The sequence below is a fragment of the Medicago sativa genome, chromosome 3 (genome assembly GCF_051527215.1).
Source record: "Medicago sativa cultivar Bolivia chromosome 3, Bolivia_mono, whole genome shotgun sequence".
In the NCBI taxonomy this organism is placed as follows: domain Eukaryota; kingdom Viridiplantae; phylum Streptophyta; class Magnoliopsida; order Fabales; family Fabaceae; genus Medicago; species Medicago sativa.
Genome location: NC_140751.1, coordinates 3516437 through 3542714, shown reverse-complemented (window position 1 = coordinate 3542714; position 26278 = coordinate 3516437). Strand labels below are relative to the sequence as shown.

Sequence of the window (26278 nt, the reverse complement as noted above, 5' to 3'; positions counted from 1 at the left end):
TGAATGAGATGATCGACGAAGCAAACAACAAAACGGTGATCGTCGAATTCTTTGCAAATGCAAGGGTGTCCGATACACCCTTTCAATCTTTTGTTCGAGGAAAGTACATTGATTTCAGCCCGGATGCTCTCAACGCATGGCTGAATGTTCAGGCACCGGGGGAGTGTTGGGTTAAAAAATTGAGGAGGGAGAGATTTGCTATTACGGAGGATACCTTTGATGAGATCATCACCACCATGTGTAGGCCTAGGTCGACTTGGAAAAAGTCCCGGATGCTTACTTATGCGGAGATGATGCCGGTACCCAAGGCGTGGGTATCATATGTGGTCCAGACTCTTGAGAGTGCATCTTGCACTTCTGAAATTCCTCTCAAGAGGGTGCTTGCTGCCTATGCCATCATCAAGGGGCACCCTATAGATATTGGCCGCCTCTTGGCCAATAGTCTTCATGATCTAGCAACCGGGAACACCACACAATTGGGACATGGAAGCTTAATTAATTGGTTGTGTGAGCAACAGTTGGTGCCGGCTTATGATAGTGATCTCAACACAAGCAATATGAAGCCGATCACCGACTCGGTCATGGATGGGTTTGTCAAGAAATATGAAGGCTATATGAAGGAGAGAGAGAGAGGGAGGCAGCAAGGCAACAACAAATGGAGCAAGGAGGGAGTAGTAGCCAAGGGGGTTATGCTCCTCTTCACCCAAAGCTTGAGGAATTCATGCATGTGCAAGCTAATTGGATGAATGAGACTTCGGACCAGCTGTGGGTGAACCGTCCTAGGTTCTCAGCTGCGTTTGCTGCGGAGGCTCAATTGCATATGGGTCCGATTAGTGGGTCTTATTAGAGGTTTGGAGGCTCCCGTGAGCGCATGGAGAAATATTTTACACATCAAGAAGAGTATGGGCTGCGCATGAGGAGGGAAATCACTGATGATTTCAATACCACCGAGCAAGATCAAGGGGATGGCATCTTTGAAGGATTGAGGACACCGGGGGCTGGACACTCGGATGATGATCAGGACATGGGCTGATCTACTGATGGATTAGCATTTTCTGCTTTGTATTTTATTTTTCAGTCATTTTTCTTTTGATGTATTTTCTTTTTATTTTCTTTTTAATGTCGAAGTCCATTGAACTTATTTCCCTATTGTAATTGCTCCTGCACTTGTTTATTATTAATGAATTTGTTTTGTTTCATGTGACCTATTCCAGTTTAGTAACAGTTGTTTGATGAAACGGTATTCCAAAAGTTCTAAAGGAGGGGTGACTTGATTCAAAGGCGAAGTGTACGGCGTTGCTAGGTAGTCACATACTCCCAGAAATCTCAGCCATAAGGTTCATTGCCAAATTTATTTTTCAATTTACTTATATTTAGATTAGTTTTCCATGCAACTACATTTCTAGAACTTGCATTGTTTCTCTATTATTGATTGGTCTTTGTCAATTACACACTGAGGCAAAAGTGCTTGGTCCTGTGAGCCTTTTTGAAGCCTACCCTGTTTTAATTTGTTGAATTTATCCTTTCTTAACCAATTGTGAGCCGGTAGGATTAGAACTTTTTGTTCGGTGACAAACTACATTACAAGCCTAGAGACTTTTAGGACTTGTCCCTTAATGAATTTCTGAGTTAAGGCATTGTAGAATGTTGCTAAAGATTAAGTTTGGGGTTGCTATTGGAATTTGCAACCAACTAAGTTTGGGGTGGGGGTACTAGAGAATTAGAGAACAAAAATGAAAGAATTATGAAATTGTCATGCAAAATATACACATAAAAATGGTGTATCAAAAAAAAAAGAAATTGAATGATGAAAAAGGGACAAAACATTGAAAATCCGAGTAACTTCAAACTCGAGTGTCCCTAAATGTTAAAAATATTCTCTAGTACCTTTGCATTGATTGTTATTCCACAAGGTGAATGATTGAAGGATTGAATTTTGTGCTTTAATTTCTGTAGGAATGCCTAACTCAAATTTTGTGTAGCCTACTTATCCAAATATATCCCACCTTTCACCTAAGCCCCGTTATAACCCTAAAGACCTCAAAAGTGTGTAATGATATTGACTTTGATTGATGTTTAGAAAATTTTCAAGCGTATGGTAATATGTAGACCTGCATGTCGACTGGTAGAACCCTGTGTCAATTTGATGCGAGGAGTTGTGAATTGGTGGATGCGAACAAGTCAAACTAGCTCATCTTTAGCTAGAAGGAGAATGAACTTTTGGGTACTATCGTTTTGTCAGGTAACTGTTATTTTACTGTCGTTTGTCACTGTTGCAAGCAAATTCCTTGAGGACAAGGAATGGTTTAAGTTTGGGGTTGTGATGACATCCTGTCATTACGTAATATTAGGGACTTATTGTGACATTTTGATAGAGTTCTGATGCAATTTATACTGTTCTGGAGTGCAAAAAGCTTAAATATTGAAGTCTGTTCGAAGGAAATCGCGCCACGCCAATTTCAAGCCGTGCTGCGATTTTTGAAGCAAAATTACATCCTCCCTGTTTGAGGGAAATCGCGGCACGCCTATATACATGGCGCGGCGCGATTTTGACGGGTCATGCCCATGACTTCTATAAATACTGCACTCAATCTGAAGAACAGGGGTTACGATTTTGGAGAGCAAAGTGCGATTTTGAGACATCAGAGACGGCTAGAAGGGCGATTTCTTCATCCTTTTACCAATTCATGTATGTTTTAATTATTTCATTGATTATGCTATTTGTAAACTCGATTATGAGTAGCTAAATCTCTTAGAGATTAGATCCGAGATGAATCTTTGTAACCCTAATTGACACATGTTGCTGTGAAACTCTATTTTGTTTATGAATTCAATTCTAGTTTATTCAATTCAATTGTTCTTAATGCTTTTTATATCTTGATCACATATAACTTGATTTCGTGAGAATGAATGACCACTGACCATGGCTTTCAACTTAGACCTAATTGAATTGTTCTAATAAACAGGGTTAGTCTAGGAATAGATAATCGTTTGTTAGTGATAATAGGTTAACGTTCGGTAAAACCTTCAAGAATTATTAGACCACCTAAGGAATTAGGGGCTGTAGTTTAAGAAGAGGGTCCTAACTCAAGGGATTGATTAGGGCTATTTTTTTAATCATCGTAAATTAGAAAAGGATTCATAACAAATAGGTGCAGTAGACCAATTAGGGGAACTTAGAGGATTCGACGGATCTGATCTCATCTTTCTCTCTTATTTTCTAACCAAATCTTTATTTTATGTTTATTTACTTTTTACGCAAATCAAATCTACTGCCTAGTGGCAAACAAAATAACTTTTACACATCCTAAATATTAACCTTATTGCTGAATTGAGATTAACACAGTCCTCGTGGGATCGATATTTTTACTACTTCGATAGTATTTGGTGCACTTGCCAAACGCCTATCAATAACGTATATATGTGTACTTTACAACTACTTTTTATTTTAAATTAGTATCTTTATCCTAACTAATAAATTGTTTATGGGATAGAGTAGTTCAATTGGTTTGAGTTAAGGAATAAAGAGTTGCAGGTATTGGGGTCAAAGCATCAACTCATCAGAGGCATCAACACATCAACTCACGCTCTCTTTCTTAGTGATTTTTCTTTTAATAATTTAAAGAGAAATGATATTTGTACAACCTTTTTTGACAACTTTTAGACAACTTCCTCTCTCATACTCACTTTATATTCTTACTCTCTCTTCCTTTTTCTCTCTCCGTTGTTTTTGACCAATGAATAAAGAGAAAAAGGAGGTTGTCATCAAAGTTTTTAGCAAATGGTTATTCAAATATCATTGCTCTCATTTAAATGCAACCCATTATATTATACTTCATATATTGTACATGTACTACATTGAATAAAACACCGTAATTCCAAAAGGCTAATGCTCCTCTTTCTATCCCAACATTTTACTCAAGTCTAAATTGAGAATTTCTCAATGAAAGATGTTCTCTCTCTCTCTCTCTCTCTCTCTCTCTCTCTCTCTCTCAACTGTGAGTTGCGATACAATCTCTACCATCAAATATACCCATTTATGTCTTTGAGTACTTCTCCTCTCTTCAATCTTGATTTGGATACCAACACATCTCTCTCGTACTAAATGAATTTGAAAGATCAAATACTCACATCTTGCTCACATTAACTCCTCTTTCTAGCTTGTTATTTTTGCTTTTTCATTCTCTTATAAACTATTTTCTCAGATCTAAGAAATGGTATGGCTAATAACCGAGTTAACCCGCCCGTATGACCCGTATTCCGCTTTACCCGAGACCTGCCCAAATCAAGTCCAAATACGGTCGGGATTGGGTCTTGTAAATACACAATCAATTTCATTTAGTAAGTAATTTTTCAGTTCGAACCCGTCCGATGCTCTACCCTAGAATGAGTAAATATTAATGTAAAAACTAATTACTAACACTTGTCATTAAAAAAAAGACAATTGTTTCAATCCCTCCAACATAACAATATTTGCACCAAGAATATATTACATTGCCATTTTTTTTAAAAATAACTTATATTTACTATTGTCAAATTCACCCTTTGAAAATGGTTTTTGATATGATCTATGGTAGCCCATGTTCCTATTACGATTGACTTGTGGAACTTAGGCATGGCAATAAAATTTCTACACGCGGATACCTGATTGAGCTCATTTTGATTTGACGGGTTTTCCCCTTTGTTTGGGTTTGGAATTTCTCAATTTCAAAATACGGGTATGGGGGCGGGTAATAGAGATATAGATACACACTTCAAACTCGTGCCAAATGTAGAAATATATTGATATGTAGCATGCAATTCTCTAAATATTATCCCGACTTTTGAGATATTTTTGAACATTTAATCACTGTAATCGTTACCCTAGTTTGAAATTGACTAATTACTTTATGGAGAGGTCTGTTGATGCAAATATGGTGTTGGTATTTTCCTGCCTCAAATGGAGTAGATTAATAAAAAATGGTGGATATTAATTTCTTGTAGTAGGTTCGGGTTTGGGGAAAATTCTACGTTTGGGGCGGGTTCGGGTTTGAGGATGAAATTTCTCGTTACTCATCTGTTTCAACACTTCTTTTACCTCATGTTCTTGAATCTAATGATAGTAGTTATACTTTCTATCCTCCTCTCTAATGTCTATCATGTCCGAGTATGGTAATATATATCTCATAACCTTCATTAAATAAGTTTTGAAAATACTACTTTCATTTACCCTCTTCCTTTTTAATACACTTCACTTTATCCATATATATTTTCTTTCTTTCTTGTCCCTTAGAAATAATATATATAAACTTTTCGTATAACCCTCAAAAGCTTGTATTCGTTTTGTGTTCAATGTCTTCTTGGCCACTTTCTTAGCTCTCTTATAATTTTCCTAGATATTTGTACTTTTACACCTATATCACACTTCCCTTTTTATTCTCACTTTAATTTGCACACTTTGGTTCCACCAAGATTCTTAACTCTTAGCTAGGTCCAAAACCTATTAATTCTCTTAGTGCCATCTAGTTCCACGTAGCATTTTCGCTTCTATGTAGCTTCACACAACCTTCCTTTAAAATCTTATGTAGGAAAACACTTTGTTTTTCATCCTTTAAATACCACCACTTGATCCTTGTATACCAACTGTGGCATATCCTCTTCGCTCTTCTCTTAATACTTACATCCATAACCAATATTATATGTTGGATAGTCAAACTCTCTCCAGGTAAGTTCAAACAAATCTTTCTGTTAGAATTTATACTAAAAATAAATCTATCCGAGAACATGACATCTCACTCTTGTATGTAATAAGATTCCTTCTTTTCCTAAAGTAAGATTAATAGACAAAAAAAAATATAGGATGGATTTACCCTATGTATTTATCTCCCAAAGGCTATACCATCATTCACGCCTTCAAAACTTATCAAACACTCCTTACATGCCCATTTAGATCCCTCCTATAATTTTTGTTCTCCTTGTGGCATATCTTGAATCAAGCCTTTCAAATCCATCCAAAATTTTACTTTAGAATATTATTCCAACCCTACCTAAAGTGCGTAAACACTAATAAGATTAATGATGTCTTATTCAACTACAAACGTGTGGCCTACAGTCCAATCTCCTATCCTCTTTACATCCACAATATCCCTTTTTTATTCCATATCCAATTTTTCCAGTGTATCAATGCTTAAATCTTAAACTATCCAATTTTTTTGCCTTTTCACCTACCCACTTAGTTTCTTGTTGGCACATAAAATTCATATATTTGCAACGTCAACAATTTCCATATATTTGCAAGTAAGGGTGCCTTTATTTCATGTTCTAAAATGCGTCCTACTCTCATGAACTAACTTCTTTACCCACACTCGTTCACAAAGATTTGGAGACCCTTGCTTATTTTTTACTGCATCCAAGCGGCGATGTATCCATGCTTCTAGGCACTGACCTAGTGTTAACACTATTATATACTCGGTCTATATCATAGAGATTCAAAGTGTTTAAATTAAATTCAAGCGATCTAATTTTAAACAGTAGAATTTATTCTAAGTCTTAAAAAATTTATAATATAGAATGTCATTTAATTATGTATATTTTTAAGTTTTCTTTTTTAAAAAAAAGTTATGTGTAATTATTTGTTGATCCAACCCACTGAAAACCGACTCATCCCGTGAACACTTGTAGGTGTGGATCCAAAAGCATGTTTAAGAACACCAAAGTCCAAATATATATATATATATATATATATATATATATATATATAATTATTTTTTTCAGGGAAGATCCAAATATATATGAACACATATGGTTTGACCAATTTTTTAAACTTGCCATTCTACACTTATTTTACATGCATTTAGAATGGTGAAAGGAAAAAAAACCAAAATAAAGTGAAAGTCAAAAGTGTTTTATATAGCGAAAAATTAAAATCCATAGAAATTAAAACTTCAAAAAAGTGAAAAAAGAAAAGAGAAAATATGACGAACAATAGTGAAAGAAAGCAATATAAGCTGTGTGATTTGTTTTGGCAGAGAAGAAGAAAGAAATATATTCTGATTTGCTTTCTTGTAATCCTCATTTTTTTGGTTACAATCCTCATTTAAGGCTTTGCAAACATTTTAATTCAAATATTTCAATATTAAAGGCCAATAAAAAATTTCATTTAGTATTGCAAACTTTAATGCTTGACATTATTGCATATCCATTTGTTTCCTTGTAGAAAAAAAAAATCAAATTCATGTGTAATTATTATAATTTTCAATTTATTTCCTCAAAAGAAAAGTTAATTTTTAATTTTTATTAATTTTTTAACTTAATGTGGGTCATTGAAAATTCGACACCTGGATTAGGAGGTTAAGGTTAAGCTACACATGATTAAAAGTTTAATATTTTGGTTTTGGAAAAGTCTCAACTATTTATAGTTTAGATTAAATTTGGGTTTTTATAATTGTAAGACATGAATATGTTTATTTTATATGTTTATGTCTCAACTTTGTAGTGTCGTGTGTAACTTTTCTTATGTATAGAGGGACTAATATTTTCAAATGTCAAGGGAATAACACAATTTTATTAAATTGATTTTTTTTTGTACAATTATTACATTGTTTTGATATATCTTAAAAGTGTCAAGGGATTAACATATTTTAAAATGATTATTATTTAAGGAACATTTTAAAGAAATTAATTAAAACAAATGACTGAGTTAATGTAACAATTGTCAATGGATTAAAATTATTTAATAAATATTGTTGCACAAATTGATGCCACATGTAAAGTTTGGTGAGAATGTAAAGAAGACACGCCATGTATATTTTGCATTCTATTGATTCTTAATTGTATCTATATGAGAGAAGATTCATAATATACCTAACAAACATATTGAAAAGAACAAAAAATAGATACAGACTATAACATATGAAACAAATAATTGAATTGACTGGAATATGAAATAGATACAACTAAAATACAAATTTGTGATCTCCCGTTACAGTGACATGAATCTTTTTACCCTAACTCATTATGTATAAGAGTAAGCGAGCCTAACAGAAACTTGAATCTTTTCACCCTGAAAAATAAAACATGATAGTTCTATAGTTAGAAACATGATAGGCACAGAAAAAACAACAATACATAACCTACTATTAATGATTATTATTAAGGATAAAAGTTTTTAAAAAGCATTGCTTAAACCATGGAATATCATTTTGTTTTTCTGAAGGACCTTGGAATATCATTTGAAAATCAAGATATTTCTCATTTCAATAAAATATTGGCAAACAACGATTGAAAAAAGAAGCAAAGTATAAGCATTGTGATTTGCAATTCTCACTTTTGTGGTTGCTCTTTCTCCAAATTCTCGATTTACACCAGTGTAGGCTCTCTCAGAAATTCCAACGGTGGTATCACATCCCAGTTCAATATTGTGGGGGGCCGGAGTGGTTCTTGGTGATGGATTACAGACACAGAGATCATGACACTTAATGGAGAAATGTTAATGTGTCAAGTGTGAGTTAAAATACTACATTGTAGGAAAGAGTTAATATGAGAAACATATAAGTGAGATGACTCATATACATAATGCCTTAAATAAAAATAACATTAAATGCTCCTTAAAATTTTTGCATGACACGTGTACTATCAAAAATCATCAAGCCAAATATTTATAATAAAGATTATATATCTTTGACCATGCATATTACGTAATCAACTAAAATCAATGCATATCATTTTCATTCAAAACAAAATTCTGGCAGTGATAATGTATGATTAAATGGACATTGCTTAACCAAAACTTTTCCATGTTCAATTTTTTAACAAATTATGACCTAATAAGTTTGATTGGAAAATATGCCTACCTTGATTTATTTTTCAAAAATTAAAACAAATTTTTGGAAAATTATTTTTTAAAATTTTTTGTAGGATATTAAATTTTAGTTGAAAAATTGATAATTTTTTTTGTCAGGTTTGGTTTAATATGTAAAAATGATTTTCTATTTACTTCGGATATTATTTCACAGATTAAAAAAATCATGAATAAAATACAATGATTAGTTATAATTGAGTAATAAAATAGAGTTGAAACAGTATAATAAAATCATAATCAGTTTTTTTCAAGTACAAATTAAATCAGTAATTATTCGCCTATTTTGATTTATTTTTGTTGTGCATGGCTTTTGTTTATTATAGAGATTCAACATAGAATATATAAATATATATATATATATATATATATTTATTTTGTTTAAGATTATTAATTGAATTGTTAGTATGTATAGAAATGATTGACAAAAAATTATAAAATTTGCACCGTAAAAAAGGACAATTGCTTTGGCACGTGAAAATCTTCTCTTTCTCGATTTGATTTTGAATGTTCATAAAAATTACTAAAGTAATATGAGTAAGAAAAACAAAAAAGAAGTAAGACAAAAAAAACAAAAAAAAAAACAAAAAAAAAAGTAATTAAAAATGAAAATTTTAAATCTTGCTAAATTACATTAGTTATTGATTTATGTTTTGCACTTCTTTTGATATTCACCATTTGGTTCACGCTGATGCAACATGAACCTTCTTGAGATTTTAGTCATTTTCTTCTCTTTTTTTCTTGTTTCATTTCCAAGCCTTGCAAACAAAAAATCACATCAGTTTTTTTTTTTAGAGATAGATTATTACAATTAATATTAGTAATAATTAAATTATATGATATACTTCTTTTTTATGGAATTACTGTATATGATTTCTTGGAAATACAAATTTAGAAAACAATGGTCCAAACAATAATGAAAAAACTAAAACACGGTGTATATTGAAAAATAAAAAACAATCGATAAAAGTCCCTCTAAACATGCGCATAGTGGCATGATATTTTCTGAGGGAATAGTGGCATATTTTTTTTTTGAAGCAGGGAATAGTGACATAATTTTTTTTATCACAGAAATACCATCAATCAATGTATAAAAATGAGTTAGAATTAAATGACATTAAAATGTCAAAGTTAATTTGATGCCAAAGTTTAGCCATTGATTGATTTTAATCCAATGATGATATTGATTAAGTTAAAGTGGTCACGTGATGACCATACTGCCATCAAGTCTAAGTTTTGGTCATCTTTCTCTCATTTGCTCACATCTCCATGAGTTTGTGTGTTTTCAATTTGACCTCCCATCTCCTCAGTTATCTAAAAAAAATGAAGGTTATAGATTTTCTACCTGCTTAGTTTTTTAGGTACTATGTTCAAGCATACGTATATTGATAGACGAAACATGGATTCCTCAAGTTCAAGGCAAGATGTTTGGAAAAAGGCAAAAACTTTATGTTATACATGACCTTGATCATAGCTCTATAACAATAAAATATCAATAATCAATAAAATTGATAAATATCATTTCCAAAAAAAAAATACTACATAAAAATAAATACTTCATATATATTCTAATTGATATGTGATGCATTTCTTCTTTTCTCTTGATAGACTTCCAAGTCAAAAATATGAATTCGGTCAAAGACAAAGAACATATAAACACCAATTTTGAATAAGAAAACAACAATATAAGAAATCACAATATTCTTCACACACAAAATCACAACAAAAAGTAACATAACAATAAGAAATGTTAACCAAACAATAAAACAATAAAAAATAGGGAATAAACAAATAAAAGAAAAGATAATGTGGTTGAGAGTGGTTTTCTTATGGGAGGAAGATGTAGATGAAAATAATGAAAAACAATTTGTCTATATATAGGAAAAATATCATGTCATGATCAATTTTGATTGGCTAATGAAAAATAAATGAGTCATGATCCATTTTGATTGGCTAATAAAAAATAAATGAGTCATGATCTATTTTGATTGGTTGATGAAAAAGCATTAAATGAGAAGAGAAATTTGAAGATGCCATGTGTACTTTTCAAAAAAAATTAAGGCAAATGTTTATAATAAAGATACCTCAAAGAAAAATATGTGTGCTACAATTATTAAATAATTAAATCCATATGTCCACATAAAATAAATAAAAAAACGTATACACTAATCAAATTGTCAGAAAGTTTAGGAAAAGTCAGTCCTAACATGATAAGAAGATTAAAATGATTATGATATCCAAAAGAAGTTCCATTCATTAGATTGGAAACTCTAAAAATGAACGTTTTAATTTTTTCAATAAAATCTTGCCCCAACTTATCTTATATATGCATGATTGCCCAACTCTACTACCATGATCATTTATGCTTTTCTGCTTTGTTAAGGTGATGTGGTTCTCCTTTTACTTTCCTTTCCTTATTTTTTGTGTTTGGGTATACATTTTCGGTCCATAAATTGGTTTTTTTTTTAAAGGAAGGTCCGTAAATTGGTTGATATGTTTTCTCAAAAAGAAGTTCATATATCCCACACATATAGCATATAAGATTATACATAGAGAACACATTATTTTCTTAGACTAATACAGTTTTATTTTCATATTTTATCCATAACAACAGAGAGAGGTGTGATCACTAAGATGTACTTTCAAGGTTTGATACTTACTATTAAAATTTGCTTTTAGGATTTACACATATGCAATTTGTATGACCCGTGCGGCAGCACGGGTGCAAGGACTAGTAAAAGTTAACCCGGGTGATTATTTTAGCCCTAATTTTAACCTAAAAGCTAAGTTAACTTTTACTGTATTACCCCTGACCTATTTTGAGACCTCATACATCTTCTTATATATAAAAGTTAACCCGGGTGATTATTTTAGCCCTAATTTTAACCTAAAACCTAAGCTAACTTTTACTGTATTATCCCTGACCTATTTTGAGACCCCATACAATCTTCTTATATATAAAAGTTAACCCGGGTGATTATTTTAGCCCTAATTTTAACCTAAAACCTAAGCTAACTTTTACTGTATCATCCCTGACCTATTTTGAGACCCCATACAATGAACCAAAGTTCACTCCAAAAGCCTAACAATTTTTCCCTATTTTCCCTCCTCTAATCCACTAATACTAATTCCAAAACCCAACAAATTAGATATGCAACAAATCAGATACGCAGAAAATCACGTTATTTTTCTTAATGTGATGCCTTTCATCAAATTTTAATCTCTATCTATTAATCTTTCGACCTTGATCATTTTTTGCATTATTCTATTTGCCTTATCTTTCCCATTCCTTTTGTATTTTCAATTTTTCTTAATTGATTTTCTCTGCAATTCCCTACTCTAAGCTATGCTGATATCTATCACGTAGAGATTTTGTGTTTTGTTATATCTGAATCATGATTTTTGGTTGATGTACTTTTTCATGGTAATGCAGGTGGCTGTTTGTTGTTGAGTTTAATAGTGGAACTGAAGTTCCTTTTCAGATTCCTCTGGGAGGAAGGAGAACGTGGTGAAAGAGAAGGAGAAGGATAGGAAGGTCAAAGAAGCTAAAATTGAGGAATCTGTTGATGCTGATCAAGAACACCGTTCATCCAAGAAAGAGGTTGAAAATAATGATATGAATTTGATAACTTGGATTCATTCATTTGTGGTATTTTTGTGATCATTGTTCTTGAATTTATTGTATCATAATTTGATTGTTTTGAACTGAAATTCAACATATTTTGCATTCTTATTAAAAATGATTAGAATCACCATAGAATTGGTACCAAGTTGAATAGGAATAAACACCAAGTTTTTAAGAGTTCTGCAATTGTTTGTGGCCGATTTGCGTTGCCGCTACTTTCAATATCAAATACCAATTTTTGATGATGACTTGAGTAACAGACCTTTTGATATACATGTTGTATAAGCTGATTGAATTTCCCAACCACGTTTTTCAATCTATTACTCCTTCCTCCTCTGCTTCTTCCCTAACTGCCGTAACTGCATTCTTTTTTTTTTTTGGACCTATATCGTACCATCACAATAAAATTGCCAGCAAGTGGAAACGGAAGATAGTTGTGTGCAGAATTTGTTAAGCTGCACAGATCAAGTTGGGTGCTCTGATGGTTGGCCGAAAAACAAAGTGACAACAACTAATCCACACACCCACAAAAACACAAAATCAGCCGATCCTAACAAAAGCACGACTTTGCTACACAGAAACAGCAGCAAAAATGCTGTCAAAACAGAAAAAATGCAGACAGAAAAAACCCAGCCAGCAAAACGGTTGCAAAACTTGCATTGATATAACTTGCTTCTATTACGACATATAAGATAAAGTGTAATCATTGTTCACTTGTGGTATAACAGGACTCTCTTTTGAAGGAATTGGTCTCAACTTGCTCCAATCAAAGAGGATATGACATGTTCAAACATCTTAGTTAGGAGCGTTTTTGTCTCTCTATTTTTACTCAAATGCGGAAATGATCCCCCATTCAAAAATACTCACTTTTAGTCGTTCGTAAAGATTTTTAAACTTAAAAAATGGTACGACTTATATGTGAACTATCTTTTATTTTGGAATAATATGTTTTTCTTGACAAATATTAAAAATAGACGAATTGGTGTCTTTTTAGTCGGTAAGACCCGTGCGAAGCACAAGTCGATGGTCTAGTATTAATATAATTAACTAAAATTTATGATTATAAACGATACCGTCCTTATTAATTTAATTGTCAAATATTTATCATTATATTATCCACCACAATATAATCCTTATTTAAATTAATTGTTAAAGGGAAACTTTCATAAAAGAAAGTATTACATAGTTTAGACTATAGTAAACTTTTTATGATAGTTCTTTATTATAGTAACCATGGTGTTACATAAAAGGAAAGGAGAGAGAATCTACGTAACTATGAAGATAATAGTAATTTTTTAATAGAAATGTTTTTTTTTTTTTTTTTGGTTGATGAATTTGATATTTGTTGATATTCGTAAATATCCAAAGTATCTAATTATGGGATGTGTTGGCAGATTGAGCAAGCTAACTCCGGAGGTCATTATTTCTTTGGGCAATCTGGATCGAAAGAAAGAATCAATAGAAAATTCCCTTGCAGAAGTACACACCAGCTACTTGCAGGCCTCTGGCACTGGTAATAACTCAATGACAGACTTTAAAGTCTCGCATCTGTTTCATCTTTCTTTGAGAGTTGTGAAAGTTGTAACCTCTACTGAGGTTATTTGGTCTCCTCCTGCCAAACAGTACGGTTAAGATTAATGTTGATGGATCTTCTATTGGTAATACGTCAAGTGCTTCGATAGGTGTTGTTTTACGGGACTTTTGGGAGGATTTACTTATAATATTGGATATGCTTCTGCTTATATGGCGGAGATCTGTGCATTTCTGTTTGCCATTGAAAAAGCCTTGGAGAAGGGTTGGGACAATATCTGGCTGGAATGTGACTCGCTCATGGTGACTCAAGCTTTCAAAGGCTGGTTACCGGTTCCATGGTATGTCAGAAACAGGTGGAATAACTGTTTGACCAAAGTTACGAATGTTACTTGTATTACCGGCACAAAATCCAGACACAACATTGACATATCAAAACTAATAATAATTTGACAAAATAAATTAACCGAATGAAATTATGTGTCCATGTCATGTTGATGTCGGACAAGGAAAATACTCAATACAAAATCATTGTCAGATCTTAACTTTATATATAAATGGCTACAATATGAGGTGTCATGATAACGTTCTTAAATTTCAATATCAGATCATCGGGACCAAATGGCTCTGTCTATGGAACATCGATCTTTGACTGCCTGACCCTCGTAAATGACCGGATTCACCATAACACCCTGAAATATTTATTTAGTATAACTGTTTAACTAGACAAAAATTAATAAAATTTGCAACTAAAAACAAAATAAAGATATAGGTATTTACTTCTGCAATCATATCTTGATCAATTATACGTACTCTTGATCAATTATCATATCTTCTCTTATCTAATATATACAATTACAATTTGTTTATGCAATCATATCTTCTCAAATTATATGTGGCTCTAATCGGATAAATAACTTAATTATACACTTATAGCATAAGCCCTTATCATAAAAGTTCTTATTTACAAGCAATTTCTATAACAAAAGTTTAATTAAAAACAAACTGTTTTCACAAGTTAGGAGGTAGAGTTTATCTCAAACTTGTGACTACTCATACATGTAACTCAAGATGCATACGTGAGAATGCATGCACACATATTCTTGGAAAATCAACTTCATTACCATTATGCACATTCTAGTTTCTCTGTTTCCTCAACAAATAGGTATTAGTTCTTCATATTTCTAACATATATTTTCTAGAACAATCTTATTATATCCTATGAAGCAAAATTCAATTTACACAAGCAAACATGTATAGCTGTGGAATGGTAAGAATGAATAATTAGAATTTTATAAAGAAAAGGGCATAGAGAATAAGAAATATTAAAGCTTGTTAATTCTGTGAGCTAGAAGTTAAATCTTAAACTTAGAGTTGGTGTGATCCAAGATGTTCCCATCAAAATTCATACACTGCACACACACATTTGTTTCTCTAAATAAGGGTTTTGTAATTTATCCATTGAAAGTAAGTTATTATAAGACTATCTTTAAAGAGTTGTTGGATGCACCTCAACTTTGCTGAGGGTGAATTTTGCAGGAAAAAGTCCACCAATTTGGCAGGTATCTTTGAAGGTTCGTACACTTTTATTTTTAGTGACTTCAAGTTACACAACAAGGAAGGGAGCTTAACCTCAAAACAATCACGAAATAAGAAAAGATCCTAAACAAACAAGAAGTATTAGGATCAGTTGCAAGTCATATTTTTGATAAAATTTATAAATACAATCTAAAAAGAGCAGTAATGTTAAAATATAAAGTACCGTAAGGCGATGGAAACTGATAGTCAATGATTCGATATTAGCAAGTTCAGCCAGAAAGCTGAATAGAGTTGATGGTTTCATCGTTCGTAAACACAAAAAATGAATATATACATGTTTGATAGAAGAGAGAACGCTCTTGCTCCCAAAAAGTTTTGGAATATATTCACCACCACTATAATCAAAGGTATGAACAGTTGGAGCATATAACTCTATTCCGAAAGAGGTTCTGAAATTCATCCAAGTATCATCATACATATGTATAGTTAAATTGACAAGTTTGGTACTTGAAATGCGAAGGTTTTGTGCATCCAGAAGTGCACAGCAGTCAATGATCAAATTATCCAACATGTTAAATGTGGAAAAGGGGTCGACACAAACATCACCTGTGCTGCAACGAAAGGCAAGGTGCTTTAGTGACAGAGTGGTTAATGCTGGGAAATTGAGAGAATTTGGAAATATTTGAAACAAAAAATTAGTTGAAAGATGAAGGGACGTCAAAGTATGAGATGAAAAGAAGCATGGTGGAAGGTGTCGAATAATAATAGCATAGTTGAGTCGAAGCTGTTGGACATTGTGTGAAAAAGCATATTCTATAATCTTTTGGTATAGGCTAATCCCCATAAAATGATTGTAGTCACAAGATTGATCCATACATGTAAAGGTTGTAGTCAAACAGAGAGCATGAATAGCTGTTGAGTGATCGCGGAGAGAGAAAATCTGAGACAGAAATCCATGGAAACGTGTGCAGAGATTGATCCTAAAGTCTGAAAAACTTATTGTAATGGTGGGAAGAGTCTTCCAAATATTGATCCATCTTTTGGATAAAATACAAGTTTGAACAGCCTGTTTGGCGTTTAAAAAGGAGAGTATGTGAAGGAGAACGCAATCGGATAAATCACTGATAAAGTCCTCTTCGTTTTCGTTGTCATCCTTAGGTTGCCTCTTATGTCTCTCCATTGTGTCTAAAAGAAATAAATGAAGTTGATTAGAGAAAAAAAAACTACTAATTAAAAAACACAGACGTATTAGAAAGAAGAGGATGATACCTTGTAAGCACGCTGTAAACCTAATGCGATGGTGATGATTGGTGGGAGAACAATGCGTTTGACTTTATTAGGGTTTTGTAACTAATTACTGATTATTGGGCTTGGGTCTTACATATATATAAAATTAAATATTTAAGATTTATTTTTAGAGAATTTCTTTTTCCACTTTACTTGTTTCTCGTGTACCCTCTATATTTCCCATGTTACCTCGTTCTCGTGATATAATATGTACCAAGCCAATCGAGTGCCAAAAAAAATAAAATTGTAAAGTCTACTAAAGTGGATAATACAGAGTGTAAGAAAAGAGATCTAGTGGGATCAAGAAGAATAATAGTGTTGTCTAGGACGTTCCGGTAGCTGAATACTTTAGTACAACATCTCACACGAAGTGTCGGGACTGGACTAGCCCAGACTGGGTGAACCACGATAAATCTCTTGTGTGATTCTCTTACATTTATCTTTTATTATGTCTTAAACACAAATCAAACACAATCACTTTTGTAATATTGTCATTACACTACCCACAACGATATGGTTCTTATTAAATTAATTGCATAACATCTATCCAGAACAATTCGATTATTAGAAAATTATTTGGCTAATATTTATCATTATATTATCCATAACGGCTTGGGCCTTGTTAACTTAAATTGCTTAATATTTATCATTATACCGTCCAAAACGATCTTTTTTTTAGGGAAAAAAGTTTAAAGCATGTCATTAATCAAAATGTGTTCAATACAGTATGGTATACCATAGGTTTGTCCCCGTTATTCAAATAAATATCGGGTTGTTGACTTCAACCTCAAATGTCTATGGTGGACCAACATCGTAGATGGTCCACCATAGACTTTAGAATCATGCTCTTTACCCAAACAGTTTTACTCACTCCCAAAGTAAAATACAAATATACCCCTACGCATGTTAACATGCGTTACGTAAGTTAACTTACGCTAGTTGCAATGTTTACGCAACTTAAGTCACGCTACGTGACTTAAGTTGCGCTACGTGATGTTATTAACCCAGGCAGAACCTCATTCTGCCTCATTTTCATCAAACAACACACACACTTCTCAATTTTCTCTCAAATTTCCCAACTTCAAAATTCCTTCAACTTCAAATCAAACAACACTACAACAACAAGAACAAGTAAGCTTTCACTTAAACTATGTTGTTATGATAAAAAATTTCACTTAATCTAAAATTTTTTAGGTTTATTGTTTTGTTAAAATTTTAAATTTTTTTGCAAGAAATTATAGAATGCTACATGCAAATGACTTATAGTGTTTAATTCTTATGATGTTTAGATGTTTGCATGATTATGTTAGATTTTTTACACTTAGATTAGATTTTTTTAGATTTAGGGTTTGTTTAATTTTTGGTTATTTTGTTTTTTGCAATATATGATACAATGTTACATGCAAATGAGTAATATTGCTTAATTATTTTGATCTTTGCATGTTTATGTTGTAGTTATCATTTTTAGGGTTTATGTATAATTTGCACTCCAAGTGTTTGATGAAATGTTTGAATGAGTTTTTCATTGATTGTGTTTAATTTGTAATTGTGTAGATTTGAAGCAATGGCCGGGTGGATCGACGTTCATGCAAAATTCAACGGCGGAGAAACTCAGAGGTTGAAAGTTCGGTGCCTTGATGTAACGTTAATAGGTCTCAAGGATCAACTGAATGAATTCTACCAAGGAGTCAACCCCACAGACACAAGGAGCGTGACTTAACATGCATACAAAATACACTAGCGCAAGTTAAGTTGCGTAGGGGTATATTTGTATTTTACTTTGAGAATGAGCAGAACTGTTTGGGTAAAGAGCAGGATTCTAGACTTTATTAATTTGTTTAGTTTTAACCCATTCGTTCTATTTTTTTAAAACAATATTGTTGGATCATGAAGGTGCATTGTATTTTACAATGAGCCAACTACAACTAATTTTTCCTCCCTTTCTTCATCTTTTTCCTTCGTATTCTTCATCTTCTTCATCAAACCTTCATCAATTATGCCCAACAACAAAAAAATCCAAATCATTAAAATTCAACAAAGTGTTCATCAAATCAAATCAAACCCGAAACATAATCATCTTCAACGTAATCAAATCTTCATCTTCAACATAATCATTTTCATCAAATCCTTATCCTGCATTCATCTTCTTCCCTTCTCCTCTCATCTTCATACAATCTTCAAAAATCCCAGAAAAACAAACCAAAAAAACCAGAAAAATAAAACCAAACCCATAAAAACTGATCGATTTCAGTTCTTTTCTTTTGCCAATTCCCTCACCCCTTGCATCAAGTTCCTATTTATTTAATTGTCTAATATTTATCGTTATACTATCTAGAATGATCTGATCCTTATTATTAATTTAATTGCCTAGATTTATCATTATACTATCCAGAACAATCTAGTCATTATTAAATTAATTTTTTTTAAAGAGGATAAAATGGAACATATATTACAACATCAAAAGTGTCTTTCCTAGCACAAGGAGTGCCAAGGAAAAGACAACAAGTCTGAAACAATATTTACAAAGCTAGAATAGGAAAGCAGCAAAATAGAAAAACAAAATAAAAAATGAAAGAAACAACAGCTAGCCATAGCCCAACATATCTAAGGGACTAAGCCACCAGCCATATATAATTGAGCGAAAATTGAACAAATTTTTCCTTCAACCACGAATAGGACAATAACTTAATTTTGTCCACTAGACACAAGATCGAGCAACTTTTGCTGTTGAAAACTCTGTTGTTTCTTTCCTTCCATATTTCCCACACAGTAGCAAACCAGATGACATTCAAAAAACACTGCCTCTCTCGCGTACTGCCACCTCCAAAACCTCATTAATAAATTAATCGCTTAATTGCAGTTTTAGCCCCCTAACTTTCCCAAAGTTGCGATTTTGGCCGCCTAAGAAGAAAAACTACAAAACCGGCCCCTAAGATTTGCAACTGTAGCAGTTTTGGCCCCCCAAGGCAACAAAAAAAAAAAGACACGTGGCACCGCACTTAGGGTGCCACGTCAGCGTAGACCGAGTCAAAATTGGCCTTGGGGGCCAAAACTGCCACAGTTGCAAAACTTAGGGGGCGGTTTTGTAGTTTTTTTCTTAGGGGGCCAAAATCGCAACTTTGGGAAAGTTAGGGGGCTAAAACTGCAATTAAGCCTAAATTAATTGTCTACCTTCTCCCAAGGATTTCTAAAGTATACAAGTTTTATAAGTTGCAGGACTAAATTTTAAAGTTGAGAAATCTCAACCGACCTCGAATAAAATTTAGCTTCCATCAACAAAACGATAAATATGTTAATTTTTTTTAGGGAAATAAATATGTTAAGTACTATCTATTTAATATGTTAGCAGAAAAAAAGGTAATGACTATCTATATCTCTTTTTTTTTTTGTTTCAATAGCCTAGTGGCTAGATCACACACTTTTAAAGTGTGGAGAAGTGGGGAATCCGGGGTTCGAACCCCGGCCCCTGCAAACATTGTCCCTAGTAGCTACCAACTGAGCTACACTTACCGGACATGACTATCTATATCTCATCTCTAATGAGACACATTACACCATCATCACTAATAACTAGAGGGGCTGGATCTAGGACCATAGCTTCGAAATTCTTGAGATTCAGATTCTATTATCCAAACACACGAGTAGATTGCTAGGAAACAATGCAAAAATGCGACAAATGTCAAAGATTCACCAACCAAACTATCATTTAGTCATAACATGGTGGCCTTCAACACTTTCAGACTTAACATCCTTGAAAAATGTCATATGTAACAAGATTATTAAGCCAAATGTCCCAGGATTTTTGTAACGACTCGGAATCAAGATAAAACTCTCATCGATTGAACACCCACTTACGAATAGGCATAATGAACCAGCAAGCCAGGTATTCTTAATCGACTCTAAAAAAGGTTCACTTACAAGTTTTATTTTAGTTGAACTTTTTTCTTTCCATTTTAATAAAGTCGTTGACCAACATATCATTATTGTTTCAAGTTTATTAAATTTATTCTATGAATAACATTCTTTGAAGTATAAAGATGTTAATTTTATTCTAAAGTATTTAAAAAAAAAATGTTTGATTAACATTATACTATTTCCAAAAACCTTAAAAATAGAGATTATAATATATAGTTTTAGATGAATTTGTTCTCATCTTATTGGGAACTTTATCCTCACCCTTTTTCGTTGGGAAATTTTTTCTATTCCCAAAAACATTTAAATATACTCAAGAATTAATAAAATTTAGTAAATTTGTAACAAACATAGACATGTAAGAGTATATTTTTATTGTTTTTTTCACAGAAATCTACAAACATAACTTGCAAAAAACACACTCGATATCAATGGGAACCCATAATCCCGATTTTAACATCGATATACATACTCTACATTCCTCAGAGAAACTACAATAAGGTGTATCCATTTTTTTTTTTGCGTTTGAATATTCATGCACTTTCATATCATGCACAAATACAATTTATGCATTCTCTACTCATCATAACAAATACATTCTGGCTTGGAGTAAAAGATCAAGTACATCTATGTATGTTTCTAATAACAAGTACTTGGAGCAAAACAAGGACAATCTGAGCAATAGACTCTGCTTATCAAACACTAAATCCCACATAACAAAATGTGGCATATAAAGAGGGCATAACATCATGTGGAACAGAAAACCTTTAAGTAGTTTAGATAAGTCCATTGCTTTGTGCACCGTCCATCATTGAGTCAACAACATAAGTGACCATCGTTCGGCAAGTGTACCAAAACATCTTTTAAGTAGTAAACTTATTAGTTCGTCTCCAATAGGATTGTCTAATTTCTACTTAGCATTAAATCAATACTTGTTAAATATATAAGATTGGGGGGATTCAATCAGAGTTGTTTTGAAAAGTAAAGTAAATAAAGATTGGATTTAGATACCCACTTGGGTGCTCCTCTTAAGTCTCAGGTTTGGTTCTCTCGGGTATCAATTTAAGTGGTCCAATTTAGCTTCTTCAAAAAAAAAAAAAAATATTGGATTTAGAATGATGATGGTGATTAGGATTTGTATGAAGGAAAATTCTATGTATGAATCCCCTCTATTTGGTAATTTGAGGTCCTGAACAATTACAATCAAGTTCCTATGTTCACCACAGTTTGAAAAATAGATCAAAATCAATTTCTTAGCTTATGGTATCTTTTATCTAATACATCACCCTAAAATTTCTTAGAAAAAAGCTAGTATAATAAAAAATGTTTGATTGAACATTAATTAAACTATTACTCACACTGGTAGAGAAATTAACCATTGAACACTACACCAAGTTCTCCGGTTACAGAATCTATGTTGTCTGATAGTAAAGTTTAGAACACAGTAAACCAAACACTTCATCTCAATTTGGTTTTCACAAACAATACTAAAGAACAAGGGATTCATGAATCACCGGCACAAACGCGACATTGACATATCAAAACTAATAATAATTTGAGAAAATAAATTAATCAAATGAAATTATGTATCCATGTCATGTTATGTCGGACAAGGAAAATACTCATTACAAAATCATTGTCAGATCTTAACTTTATATATAAATGGCTACAATATGAGGTGTCATGATAACGTTCTTAAATTACAATATCAGATCATCAGGACCAAATGGCTCTGTCTGTGGAACATCGATCTTTGCCTGCCTGACCCTCGTAAATGACCGGATTCACCAGAACACCCTGAAATATTTATTTAGTATAACTGTTTAACTTGACAAAAATTCATAAAATTTGCAACTAACAACCAAATAAAGATATAGGTATTTACTTCTGCAATCATATCATGATCAATTATACGTACTCTTGATCAATTATCATATCTTCTCTTATCTAATATATACAATTACAATTTGTTTCTGCAATCATATCTTTTCAAATTATATGTGGCTCTGATCGGATTATAAACAACTTAATTATACACTTATCGCATAAGCCCTTATCGTAACAGTTCTTATTTACAAGCTATTTCTATATCAAAGTTGTGACTGCTCATACATATGACTCAAGATGCATACATGAGAATGCATGCACACATATTCTTGGAAAATCAATTTCATCACCATTATGCACATTCTAGTTTATCTGTTTCCTCAACATATAAGTATTAGTTCTTCATATTTCTATCATTTATTTTCTAGACCAATCTTATTATATCCAATGAAGCAAAATTCAAGTTACACAAGCAAACATGTATAGTTGTGGAATGGTAAGAATGAATAATTAGAATTGTATAAAGAAAAGGGACATAGAGAATAAAAAGTCAACCTTATAATACTGACTTGCTGAAGTTAACCTTTGCTGAGGGTGAGTTTTGAAGCAAAAAGTCCACCAATTTGGCATGTATCCATGGTTGGAAGAAAATTTTTAATTTTAGTGACTTCAAGTTACACAACAAGGAAGGGAGCTTAACCTTCAATAAATCAGGAAACAATAAAAGATCCTAAACAAACAAGAAGTATTAGGATCAGTTTCAAGTCATATTTTTTATAAAATTTATAAATATAATCTAAAAAGCAGCAGCAATGTTAAAATATAAAGTACCGTAACTGCAGAGGAATTGGCGGTCAATGATTCGATATTAGCAAGTTCAACAAGCCAGCTGAATAGAATTGATTGTTTGTTCCTTCGAAAACTCAATAAATGAATATTTACATGTTTGATAGAAGAGAGAACGCTCTTGCTCCCAAAAAGTTTTGGAATATATTCACCACCACTATAATCAAAGGTATGGACAGTTGGAGCATATAACTCGATTCCGAAAGAGGATCTGAAATTGTTCCTAGGATCACTATCATACATACATATAGTTAAATTGAGAAGCTTGGTACTTGAAATGCGAAGGTTTTGTGCATCCAGAAGTACACAGCAGTCAATGATCAAAGTATTCAACATGTTAAATGCGGAAAAGGGGTCGACGCAACCATCTTCATCACTTGTGCTGCAACGAAAGGCAAGGTGCCTTAGAGACAGAGTGGTTAATGCTGGGAAATTGAGAGAATTTGGAAATATTTGTATCGAGCCAAAGCGAAACAAAGAATAACTGGAAAGATGAAGGGAGGTTAAAGTATGAGATGAAAAGAAGCATGGTGGAAGGTGTCGAATAATAGCATTATTGATTTTAAACTCTTGGACATTGTGTGAAAAAGCATATTCTATAATCTTTTGGTGTAGGTTAATCCCCATATAAAAATGATTGTTCTTCAAACAGAAAGCATGGATAGCTGTTGAGTCATCACGAAGAGAGAAAATTTGAGACAGGAATTGTTTAAAACTTCTTTTGGTCCTAAAGTTTGACGAACTTAACGCAAGGGTTGGAAGAGTCTTCCAGAGATTGATCCATCTTTTAGATAAAATAAAAGTTTGAACGGCCTCTTTGGCGTTTAAAAAGGAGAGTATGTGATGGAGAACACAATCGGACAAATAACTGATATGGTCGTCTTTGTCTTCGCTGTCTTCCTTACGTTGTCTCTTGTGTCTTTCCATTGTTGCCTTCAAAATAACGAAAAAATATTAGTATTCAAAATTGGTTGATAAGTTTTTAGTTTAAGAATGAAGAAATATAACACAATAACAATTAACAAACATATAGAAAGTAGAGGGGATACCTTGCAAGCACCTGCCTCTCACGAGTGGGAGGATGATATTGGTCGGAGGACAATGCGTTTGCGATGGTATTTTGAAGCATGCAATTGAGTTTATTAGGGTTCTGTAACTGATTTGTGGGCTTGGGCCTTATATTTATTTTTAGGCAGATTATTTTCACACTTTCTTTGCTTCTCGTGCACCCTCTATATTTCCTGCTTTACCGGTTCATATTATATAATCTGTAGGAGCCTTTCTAGTGCGAAAGCAAAAAAATTGTAAAGTCTGTTGAGGTTGATAATACATAGTGTAAGAAACCGATCTAGTGTGATCAAGAATTATAGTGTTGCTCAGAACATTCTGGTAGTTGTACTATGGTGGAAAATCCCACATTGGGTGAACAAGAATAATTCTCTTGTGTGATTCTCTTACCTTTATGTTTTATTATCCGTCTTAAACACAAATCAGACACAATCGCATTCATAAAATTATCATTACATTATCCAAAACAATATGATCCTTATTAAATTAATTGCATAACATCGATTCAGTATAGTCTGGTCCTTTGTAAAATGTTTGGGTAATATTTATCGTTATACTATACAGAACAAACTGGTCCTTATTAATTTAAATGCCTAATATTTATCATTATACTATCCCGAATTATCTAGTTCTTATTAATTTAATTGTCTAATATTTATCATTATACTATCTAGAACAATCTGGTCCTTGTTAATTTAATTGCCAAATATATATCATTATCCTATCCAGAACAATCTAGTCATTATTAAATTAATTGTCTACCCTATCACAAGAATTTCTCCAGTATACAAGTTTTGTAAGTTGCAGGACTAAATGTTAAAGTTGAGGAATCTCAGCCGACCTCGACTAAATTCAGTTTTCATCAACAAAACAATAAATGTTAATTTTTTTTTTAGGAAAATAAATATGTTAATGACTATCTATATTAATATGTTAGCAATAAATTTAATGACTAATTATATCTCTAATGAGACACATTACACCATCATCACTAATAACTAGAGGATCTAGGACCATAGCTTCGAAATTCGTGAGATTCAGATACTATTATCCAAAGGTTCACCAACCAAACATATCAGGTGGTTATAACATGGCCTTCAACACTTACAGACTTGACATCCTTGAAAAATGTCATGTGTCGACATGGACTTCCCATGCAATTATCACACACAACATAACCCAATTTTTAAGCCAAATGTTCCAAAATTTTTGTAACGACTCGGAATCAAGATAAAACTCATCGATTGAACACCGACTTATGAATAGGCATGATGAATTAGAAAACCAGGTATTCTTAATGGACTCTAAAAAAGGTTGGATCAAGAAAAATGAGAAAAGGATCTAATAGGAGTTATATGGACCTACCACACTACGTTGTAATCCTCAACAAACCCCATGCAAGCTTATCTATGAATTATATGCAATGAGACATGTGGAATTGATATCAACATCATTTTGACATGACCTTACGAAGAACACTGCTCTGGTTAACAAATATTATACTATTTCCAGATGTATTTATTCTCATCTTTATGAAAACTTTATTTCCACTTTTTTCGTTGGGAAATTTTTTCTATTCCCAAAAACATTTAATTATACTCACGAATTAATAAAATTTAGTAAACTTGTAAAAAAACATAGGCATTGTACTTGCAGAAAAGTACGGTAAGGAATACTAGGATTCTAGGGTTTGGACTGATGATTAGATGCCTTGAGACTGCTCTCAAGAGTGTTATTTATAGCCTGTTTATGGGTTTGGGCTTTGGTTGCTTGGTTTCCAAGCAACCGGGGTATTAGCGTACTTTCGA

At 32.6% G+C, this 26278-nt stretch overlaps 3 protein-coding genes and 2 long non-coding RNA genes across 5 annotated transcripts; 1 reads left to right on the top strand and 4 right to left on the bottom strand.

The window, feature by feature from the left end:
* Nucleotides 1-7780: 7780 nt before the first annotated feature.
* Nucleotides 7781-8577, bottom strand: LOC146934969 (uncharacterized). The gene is made up of 2 exons (XR_015033057.1): nucleotides 8306-8577; nucleotides 7781-8041 (listed from the first exon to the last, which is right to left on the bottom strand). It is a non-coding gene; the product is annotated as an uncharacterized LOC146934969 (long non-coding RNA).
* Nucleotides 8578-9432: 855 nt separating this feature from the next.
* On the bottom strand, nucleotides 9433-10670 carry LOC146934968 (uncharacterized). Its single transcript, XR_015033056.1, has 2 exons — nucleotides 10217-10670; nucleotides 9433-9594 (listed from the first exon to the last, which is right to left on the bottom strand). It is a non-coding gene; the product is annotated as an uncharacterized LOC146934968 (long non-coding RNA).
* A 3168-nt stretch (nucleotides 10671-13838) lies between these two features.
* On the top strand, nucleotides 13839-15163 carry LOC146934967 (uncharacterized). The gene is made up of 3 exons (XM_085757567.1): nucleotides 13839-14083; nucleotides 14144-14332; nucleotides 15157-15163. The coding sequence occupies exons 1-3, from the start codon at nucleotides 13839-13841 to the stop codon at nucleotides 15161-15163; spliced, it is 441 nt and encodes a 146-aa protein (XP_085613693.1).
* Nucleotides 15164-15425: 262 nt separating this feature from the next.
* LOC146934966 (F-box/LRR-repeat protein At3g26922-like) lies at nucleotides 15426-16710 on the bottom strand. The gene is made up of 2 exons (XM_085757566.1): nucleotides 15754-16710; nucleotides 15426-15653 (listed from the first exon to the last, which is right to left on the bottom strand). Exons 1-2 carry the CDS (start codon nucleotides 16708-16710, stop codon nucleotides 15426-15428), a joined length of 1185 nt encoding a protein of 394 aa, XP_085613692.1.
* A 5646-nt stretch (nucleotides 16711-22356) lies between these two features.
* Nucleotides 22357-24329, bottom strand: LOC146934965 (F-box/LRR-repeat protein 25-like). Its single transcript, XM_085757577.1, has 3 exons — nucleotides 23388-24329; nucleotides 23112-23286; nucleotides 22357-22526 (listed from the first exon to the last, which is right to left on the bottom strand). The coding sequence occupies exons 1-2, from the start codon at nucleotides 24327-24329 to the stop codon at nucleotides 23113-23115; spliced, it is 1116 nt and encodes a 371-aa protein (XP_085613703.1). The 3' UTR covers nucleotides 22357-22526; nucleotide 23112.
* Between the last annotated feature and the right edge of the window lie 1949 nt (nucleotides 24330-26278).